This window comes from Salvelinus sp. IW2-2015, linkage group LG36, assembly GCF_002910315.2.
Source record: "Salvelinus sp. IW2-2015 linkage group LG36, ASM291031v2, whole genome shotgun sequence".
Taxonomy (NCBI): Eukaryota; Metazoa; Chordata; class Actinopteri; order Salmoniformes; family Salmonidae; genus Salvelinus; species Salvelinus sp. IW2-2015.
In genome coordinates, this window is record NC_036875.1 from 4,402,646 (window position 1) to 4,412,670 (window position 10,025).

The 10,025-nt window shown below is 40.7% G+C and overlaps 1 protein-coding gene across 1 annotated transcript; it reads right to left on the reverse strand.

Annotated features, from left to right (window-relative positions):
• Positions 1–1,792: 1,792 nt before the first annotated feature.
• Positions 1,793–6,158, reverse strand: zic2a (zic family member 2 (odd-paired homolog, Drosophila), a). The gene is made up of 3 exons (XM_023981587.2): positions 4,540–6,158; positions 3,004–3,167; positions 1,793–2,834 (listed from the first exon to the last, which is right to left on the reverse strand). The coding sequence occupies exons 1-3, from the start codon at positions 5,513–5,515 to the stop codon at positions 2,640–2,642; spliced, it is 1,335 nt and encodes a 444-aa protein (XP_023837355.1). The 5' UTR covers positions 5,516–6,158; the 3' UTR covers positions 1,793–2,639.
• Positions 6,159–10,025: the final 3,867 nt, after the last annotated feature.

Below are 10,025 nucleotides of genomic sequence, written 5' to 3' on the forward strand. Positions count from 1 at the left end.
GGGTAATGCAAAAACATGTCTGAGACATCTGAACATTAAACTTTGATTAAATGAATGATTTAACCGAGCTGGAATGGGGTAGGAAGAAACATTGTTTGATTGCCGATATATGTAAGCAGCTTATGTATATGCCACAGAGAATTGTAGGTAGGTCAATGACGGGATAGCCTCTTCAAATRATTTCAGACTTAGAAAGCTGCCTCGGTTACTCGCCACCTGCATCAACATGCACTCGTTTATCGCTCATGATATGACATTAACAGATTTCYTTTTTTGGGGCCACTCCCTACCCTCACACATAACTCAATTACATTTTCTGCAACAACAAACAAAATGCCCGTATGGTCAAAAACATAATACATGAAGTGCAAATACATGTTTAGGCTACTAATTATGAATGAGTGCAAATACACTGGGGGTATGTACAAAGATTATCAGGACCTGCCAGATGTTCTGTAACCAATAAGCCCTCGTGTTCACAGATAGAAGCAACCACTCAAATCGTCTCAAGTAGCCACACTCTCAACCTGTGTTGCCTAACCAACCACTAACTATTCCAGAAAGCAACAGTCACAGTCRGAGAAAGTATACCCAAGTGATAAAAAATAAATCAATACAACTGTATAAATGATACGGCCACGCATTCATACGCCTACCCCATGTCTCGGCATACAGAAGGCTCCAGCCCCGCTCAGGACTGAGTCAAGTTCAAGTTCACGGCTTCCCTGACGGTGCAACCTCCCCGTGTGGGGGTGGGGATGTTCGGTTGGGTTTTCGGGAGTACAGGGGTCTCTCTACCAAACGTAAAGCCTGTGCCAMAACGGTTAAAAGATGCTGCCATAAGTCTCAAATTGAAATGGTCTGAGTCATTGCCGGGTGTTAATTTTCTACATTGTATATAATTTGGATGCAATGGACAAACAAGCGATTATATAAGCAGGAGTTCAAATCAAATCAAATTGTATTGTCACATGCGCCGAGTACAACCGAATACCGTGGAATGCTTACTTACAAGCCCTTCRCCAACAATACAGGTCGAGAAATAGAGTTAACAAAATATTTACTCAATAAACTAAAGTAAAAAATATATAAAAATAAGTATCACAAAAAAATGACATAACAATAAGGAAGCTATATACAGGGGGTACACGTACCGAGTTAATGTGCGTGTGTACAGGTTTTGTCGAGGTAATTAGGCTATAGGTTAGGCTTCATAACATGTGTGTTCGAGTAGCCTGATTTAGATAGCCTACTCTTTTTACTTTAACGTAGATATACTTTTTAGTCGAGTTTACATTTTGGCCTTACCTGCTTAAATAAACCTCAGCCACAATGTCTGTTTTGTGACCAGCGAGAAGGTTATGCCTAGGCTACACATATATCTTGAAACTTGGAATTTGTCCCGCCATGTCGACACTGTAAGCCACATTAACAGGGATTGCAGACCATGTTCATCAAACAGATTGTTATATGGTTATACGTCATGACTTATTCACGAGAGGTGGTGCAATACGAATCCAGAGCTAATGGGGTTTTACGGGAGACCTAAGGGCATGAGTATTCATATCTAAAACAATACTTGTTTTACCACTGGAAGCAGGATATAATTTACATAGAGCAGATACACCCATATCCTTATAGCATGCATACTCTTGCTGACCAAATGTGAGTCTTAGCTTTATAGGTATATGAAAAATGCTGATCTGAAATGACCCGCTTAATAACCATATTTGGCACCAGTAGAGGTCCTATCAAAACAATTATGAGTGTGAAGAAGACATCAAGACAGGGACATTTTTTAACACTTGCAACACTTTTTATTATATTTGTATGCAGTAAAATTCTTATCACAATAATGAAGAAAACACCTCTTTAACTTTGAACAAAAACACATAACAAAACAACTGCCCGTGTTCAGCTCATAATTGTACATATTTATAGTATAGAAACATTCTTTATAAATATTGTTTCATCTGTAGCAAGTAAATACCATAATTTAATTACAAACGGATAAATAAGGCAGTCGATATGTACAAAAGGAAGGGGGTACAGAAAATCCAACGGCACAACGTCTATTTTCCTCACAATCGTCCAGATAACATTTCACAATTCAAAACTTGCAAAGCACAAAACATCACAGGTTAAAGCCCAGCAAACTAAATATACATTCACAAGCGAAACATGGTGGTCTGTTTGAGTTAAGTGTTGACTTTGGCACTCGTTCCAGTTTATAGATGTTTAGTATAGTTACAATCAATTTGCCTTAGGATCACAATATTTAACACCATAATACAACTTGAATCGTAATATGTGCACTAAAAGTCCAGTTAGAGAAATAGCTACCATTGAAGGAACATCTATACACCAAAGACTGACAAAATCTATCACAACCAATGGGAAAGAGGGCGTGTAATATTTACAAATATATTGAATACACCTTARACATATCACATATTTTCTTCTGTTGGTAAGTGAGATTGGTAAGTGAGATTTCTTCCCTGGTGGTTTTGAATCGCTTTTTATGATTTTGAAGCGTTCATAGTAGGTTATTCGTGCTCTCCTCGATGCACAAGTGTCCGWATCTCCTGCGCTGGTAGGGGTTCTGAGCAATGGTCCTGTGTTCGCTTTTCGGTTCAGTCCTAAACATACCATTCACTGAAATTGGACGATAGGCTGCTGTGACCATTGTGGTTGTTGTGGACTGCGGGGGACAGATTGTTGTTGCTTTGGGTCTCGGTGGTGGGGGAGACGAGGCCGGGTGGTGTGGACGATTCATARCCAGAACTGGCTGCAGGCGAGGAGTCGGACGCTGGAGGGGGGGCCGCTTCGTGGACCTGGAGAAAAGTGCAGATAAAATGAGTTTATGATATCAAGACAGGCAAATTGTGAAGTATGACTTCAAAGTGCTTCAAGAATGGTGGGGAACRTAATGTAAACAACAGACGTAAACAACCCTTACATGCTGCTAACAGCTGGAAAGTGAAAGAGTGAAAGTCCATTTACCTTCATGTGTTTTCGTAGAGAGCTGGGATGTGTGTAGGACTTGTCACACATCTTGCAAAGATATGGTTTGTCTGACGTGTGAACGTGCATGTGCTTCTTTCGGTCGCTGCTGTTGGCAAACCGCCTGTCGCAGCCTTCAAACTCACACTGGAATGGTTTCTCTCCTGCCGAAAAAAACAAGTATAAAACAGACACGTTAGATTCAGTTCAGCAAAAGCCTACCAAACGTCCGTGCCTTAGGCCGAATACTATAGGTGTTGGATTCAATAACATGGCTATTCAACGAGGAGTAACGGGTTAATTCATAGCGCTCGTCATATTTAGTGGGTGCAGTTATTGTTCACTCACATGCCTTCATTCAGTTAAAKCTCAATTGTAGCACAAAATTAATATGGCGGTTTTATGGCGGGTTTTAAGAAATAGCTTATCGTTTAGGCCTATGGGAAGCCTATTTCTTTGAATCACAGCAATTGAATGTAAGTAAGCCAGTAGGCTAAGTAAATGCAGGCCTACTTTTGAACATGTATTTCATAGACTACTATATTTCAATATACGTCAGGGCTCTGAAATTTAGAATTGATATCAAAATAGTAACAACATGCCCGAGTTAAATGTATATAGCCTAAACAAAACGCAAACATCCCATGTGGGGCAATAGCCTTTGACGCATAAGGCGCGCCATTTGCTTGGAAACAATAACAAAACGAATTAGCACCTGACCAATTCCATGGCTGTATAGCACAACTAAATCCCCCCAGAAAATAGTTAAAAAGTGAAAGGCTGGTAATGCATCTAGCACCTAGGCTACTACCAATGGAATGCTTGAGAAAACAGAATAGGCCATTACACACATTCACACACTTGCATGTTTGTGATGAGTAAATTCGCTATGCGATTTCCAGAAAACACAAATCCAAACAATATTTCTCAACGGACAAAACAAAATAAATCGATTTGTGAAAAAGAGGCGAGGCATTCCGGATATAATCCTAAAAGCTCAGTCTTGCGTAAACATTAAACCGGGTGCTGAGATTTACTACTGCTCCGCGTACGCCAAGCGCTGCGAGCCAGAAGCCCTCGCCTCGCCTTTGACCCATTTTTAAGTTTACAAACCATAAAACCTCGACAGAATATTACATAATTTAGCACATTGTTACAAAACAAGAACTGGACGAAATCTAATCGTTTCCAGACACGTCGGCTATATGTCTACTCTTTTAGAGTACAATTCGCACGTTATGCTAGCAGCTTTTCTTTCGTAAATCCAAATCTACTTTGACCATAGGTGTGAATGTCTACCGTGGCAGTCTAAAAATACCCTATCGACTGATAGTCATCTWAAATTTGGTCAACTTGGATGCTTTGACAACGAGAATAATGAGATTTTTGCAGGCTACGCAATTGGCTAAGATGAAATATAACATGGCGCATTGGCACAGCGAATTCTTAACTGTGCGGTGTACTTTTACGAAACGAAAAAAGTGCTCGAGAGATGAGAAACATTTGGGTAAAATGCTATAAATATTGTATAATTACCTGTATGTGTGCGCTTGTGAATCTTCAAGTTTTCCGACCGTGCGAAGACCTTGCCACATCCAGGGAAGGGGCAAGGGAAGGGTTTCTCTCCCGTGTGGACCCGAATGTGATTCACCAGTTTGTATTTCGCCTTAAACGGTTTGCTCTCGCGGGGGCACTCTTCCCAAAAGCAAATGTGGTTGCTCTGCTCCGGTCCTCCGACGTGCTCCACGGAGACGTGCGTGACCAGCTCGTGCATGGTGCTGAAAGTTTTGTTGCAACTCTTCTTGGGGTTGCTTAGCTGCTCCTGGTCGATCCATTTACAGATGAGCTCCTGTTTGATGCACTGCTGCCGCATGTAGCGGAAAAAGGCACCGGGGTGGTGCTGGTGAGCTCCCATGTGCATACCCATGTTCATATTCATGCTGCTGTACTGATTATGGAGCTGGGCGGCCGAGTACGGGTCGGTCCTTGGGCTGGAGACCTGGTGGTACTGGTCGGAACGCCCGAAAACCTCACCTGGTAGTCCAATACGCATTTGCCCGTTGAGCACATTCGGGGATCCGTGGGACCCATGCTGGTCGTGAATCCCGGGGAACAGAATGTGGCCTTGRCTGTCTGTGTGGGWRTGATGRAGAGACCCSGYMGYGGGGCCGAAAATAGCGTGYTGRCTGCTCGCCGGAGAKGATTCTCCGAAGCCKCGGCTGCGAAARAGAAAGTCCCTGGTGGAGTTGAAYGGGGAACTCGCRTACGAGGTGACATGGGCKGCGTGWGCMCCCAAYGCYRCTGCGGGGTAGCCGGGCGCCTGGGAGGTGAAGGCAGAGCTCTGTCCCGGAGAAAGATCATGGTTCAGTTTAAACGCACCCATRTGTGCCGAGTCGACGAAGCTATTCTGTGCTAAACTCAAGTCTCTCTCCTGCATCTCGCTCGCCGTGTGATGCCTGGCAAACGTGCCAACTCCCAGTCCGGGGAACTGGTGACCTGCGTCCAGTAACATGGTCTCTCAAAGCGAATTTCGTTCGAATCAGCTTGTGTGTATAACAAAAAAAAAGTCGAAAAAATACAATTCAATTGTCTATTCAGTTATGGAAATGACAACTTCCATGCGTGGAAACACCATATCAGGCGAAGCTCAAAGCGATGATCCACTCAGAGGAAGAAAAAAAAAACTATACAGCTCGTCTTACCGAACACGTCTATATTCACTGGTAGTTAACTTTTGACAACAACCCAAAAATTCCCATCAAACGAAGTAAAGAGATTCCTTTGCGTTTTTCCTCTGGAAACTGTGAACGTTGATTGCTTTTAAACACACACGAGGAATTGAATAATTATCTTAATATCTGTCCTAGCACGAAGAGAGAACGGGGTTTGGCAGCATCTCAGATTGTTGTTCCGATTTGTCTGTTTATTTCTTTCGCTTGCCTGTGTTTATTGCGGAGGGTCCCTCTTTCTCCGTGGACTGGCACTAACTCCTCTTACGCCCCCTTTAACTGAAGCCCGGCCATTCATTCCACGCAGTCTCATTGGCCACTGCGTCTCATCAATCCCAGGTGCCCCTCCAATAGCAGGTACCGCTTTGACGACTAATAGCTGATCGCCATTTTCCACTAATAATTGCCGCCTACTTTTTAGGAGAGGCATTTAGGGGGAAGAGAGAGAGAGAGGGAGGGAGGGAGAGAAAGAAAATAGTATCGGACATGATGTCTTAAAACCTTAATTTTATAGGTTGATGTATAACGGGTGGATTGACAATACGACATTGCACGTTGTGTGATAATGGTGTTTAAAAACCTGAGCTATGGAGTTAAAGAAATAACTGTAAGTGAACGAGCGAATGGGGTTTTGGGGTAGAAGGTGGGGTCTGCACATTTCATTAATATTAAACAGCAATAGTGAATTCAACATTAGACAGGCGGATTTCATTAGAAACGAGAGTCAATCATTTAGCCAAACCACTATTTTATATTTTGACCGTGTTTCTCTTACAAATAAATACAGTATTTATATGTGCGAAATATCGCACGTTTATGGGTAAATGCATATCACAAGCTCTGCTATAGAAAGGTGGGAATATACAGCAGAAACAGACGCATATAGTGTAGCATATCAGAACACAACATACCATTTCATGAAATAGAACTGATTATACTGCAGACTCTAGAGCACTCCCTTAAAATTGTTGCTGATCATTTACCCCTATAAAGAAAACGGTGTATGTTCAAAGCCTCTGCACCTACAGCCATCAGTGAGCTAGACTCATATAGCCTATAGCCTACGTAAATGTGTTCAAGTATTACACCGCCACGCACCCGAGGTTTACATTTACCTTGTTTTCATAGAGAGCTGGGTCGGTGGTTTGTCCATTTTGCTTAGATATCTTGCACAGTTTGTCAGTCTTGCCTTAGCCGCAAAATATGACTATTGTTTATTTTAGCTGCAATCAACCGCACGAGCGAATGTTTGAACGTTTTCTCTCCTGCAAAAGCAAAAAACGAGATGCATTAGATGAGTTTAACTATAGGTAGCCCTAATGCAAAACATATTGCATAGGCCTACACACATCATTTCGGATTATTTGGTGAACATTACCCCTACACGTGGGTGAGTTTGGTGACAACAGAGCTTCATATTACAACGCAATGGGCTAATAAAGAAAATAGATCTCTATATAACAAATAGCCTAGACCCAAAAGCCTAATGGTCTTCAATTGCCATAGCCTACCATCAAGTCACACTCAATCAGAACAAGAAACCTCGCCGGCTGATCATGTCTGCACATGTCTTTTCGTCCAAAGCGCGTACTGTATGGATTGCGTTCAAAATCAACCGGATCCAACAACAGCTGCGCATTGAAATGTACTCACTAAAGTGAAAGGAAGTTTACTTACACTTCCATTGAATTCAAGTCCCACAAATCCTCCTGCTCCAAGACACATCACATTTTCTCTTGTCCCTCTCGGCTCCCAAACACTCTAAAAAAGCGGTCAATAATGGGACCCGGAGTAGGACGTCTGAAAACTTTGGGAATCCTGTCCTTCTCTCAGCCCAAAAGCGGGGGCAGCCGGAGCGTTCTCTGCCATTCTTTCAATTTCTCTCCGCACCGCGGGACACGCAGGAGCTGATCCAAGTTCAAAGTCACGTATGCCGACCTCTCTAAAGAACTTCTTTATTTCGGTGGAAAACCCCTTCCCTGTCACTTGATAGGATAAAAAATTAAAATAAATTAGAGAGAAAGAACTCAATCGGACCAGAGGCGCATATCTGTGGGTTCTTATTTCCCTCAAACTCAGGAGAAAGGGGGCTTCTGAAAATCCCCAAAGACCAGTATTTCAACAGATTACTCAGAGACAGAAAATAGAGGAGACAGAAAGTCTTGAAAAGGGTTAGAAGTATAAAATACATTATACAAATGTATAGAAATTAATATATTGATACGAACACACCTTTGATTATGCCTATTTTTGGGTTTACAGAGAAAACAACTCCCACATAAATTCTAACCAAATATTCACGATATTGCTTATGATCTGAATATGTTCGACAACAAGGCTAGTAAATAAAACCATGTATTTTATGCCTTAATGGCGCAGCGCCTAACGCAAAGGTGAAGGAAACGGGGCGTATTTCACTAGTTCATATTTGACAATATCAATATGTTGACGCATTGGAAGGTTACTTGTGTGGTTTCCGTGACCTTGTGTGATTCATGGATGTTTGACCTATGACCCGTTAAGACCACATATGCTGCACTTTTGACTTCTTCTGTAAAATAAACCTTTTTTTATAACAAAGCGCCTTTTGTTTAAAAACTTTTAAAGATGTCGCTCGCTTCTTCCAGCTGGGCGTCTGAAGTAAGTAGCCTTACGGGCTTTAGGAGCGTTCTAACTCATCAGAAACAGATAATTGAACGGATATTCTATCATACTTTTTTTGCTTAGGCTACTTWAAAAAAAAACATSTAGCCATAATAACCATGGACCCTTCTTTTTACTGATATGTTTTGTAAAATAATACATTCATTCGCTTTTATTTTACTCTAGAGATCCCATTGAGATTGGAATCGTATTATCGACTGAGCCACTTGTTCGTAGATGATAACAACATACTGTATTGTATGTATGTATCCCAAGGTGGTCGATAAATAGACATTTCTATAAATATACATTTAAAAGTTGGCAGCCTATACACCTGTTATTTTTATGTGTTTTATTTTTATGTGTTTATCTATTCATTTGGTTTCTAAAAATGTATAGGGAGGTGTGCTTCTTTTTTAGTTGAGTTATGCATGGTGGCTTTTTATATTCTAAAAGTAAGACAAAAGATACTTTATGACACTCTGAAGCACGTATAGTCGACCTACCAATGGTAATTATTAGTTTATACCACAGGTGCATGCATACCTATTCCCTTTTAACCATATACGCCAAAGTTCTGATAGAGTCAATATCACGGATCATTTTACGCACTACTATTTATGTTGTTGAGCATCGTCCATGGACATTTTAAAAGCATTTTAGAGATTATTTTCCCTCTTGAAACCTAATAGATTGCTCCAATTGATTCGATTTAAAAACAATAATCTATGAGTGCAACTGTTGATTTTCAAGTCATTGGAAAGTAAAAAATTATACATGTCAAGAATGACTATTGGATAATAATAATTTTACAGATTTCATTTAAATATGTTAATGTTGTAAACTTTTGGGTGAAACAAATGAATCTGAAGAAAAGGTAACATAAAAGTGAACCCATCCTCAGATTGACAACTTTCCTCTTGCTTCATTCATGGCTAAAGTCATTAAAAGTGAACCTAAGTATTTTGAGAGGATCAGTGGCAATTTGTGGAGAAACTATTTACACAACTCAACTCCCTCCGTGTGTGGGGCAATGCTGAAATCTTAGATTTCGAAAGTAAATTTGTTAAATAAATTGATAGGTCTTAAAATATAATGCCGTTTACCTCATCTCATCAATGAGTTGAATACAATGTATACGCAATTTGTTCATCAAATGTTGGCGAAAGACTAAAAGATGGACATGATTTTTTATATGCAACATGTTTTAACTTGTGAAATGTGGCACTCTGCACGGTGTGTACCCTACTTTAAATGAATTCATTGGCACCCATTTCAATAATACAATTCACACATCAACCCTTTTCTCTGGCAAACACTTGTCTTGTATTGATAAAATATGCCATTCTTTCTACAGTATGTGCTTGTAGGCTATATCTAAGCTACATGTATATCTCCATATATTAGCACAAAATAAAAGCCAAATATTCCCGACTATGCTTTATGCACGGATTGTTGAACAGTATTAAACAATAGCCAGTTGTACTCCTTGACACTTGCACAACTTGTGCTTTTCTGTATTAGGCTACTGGTGTGTAAAGTTGCAATAGCCTAACTCAATAAATCAGAAACGTAACATGGACAGACGTCAACTGCATTGTAGGTCTGCACGTCACACCTATCACGTGGACATTTTTCTAACCTATTTAT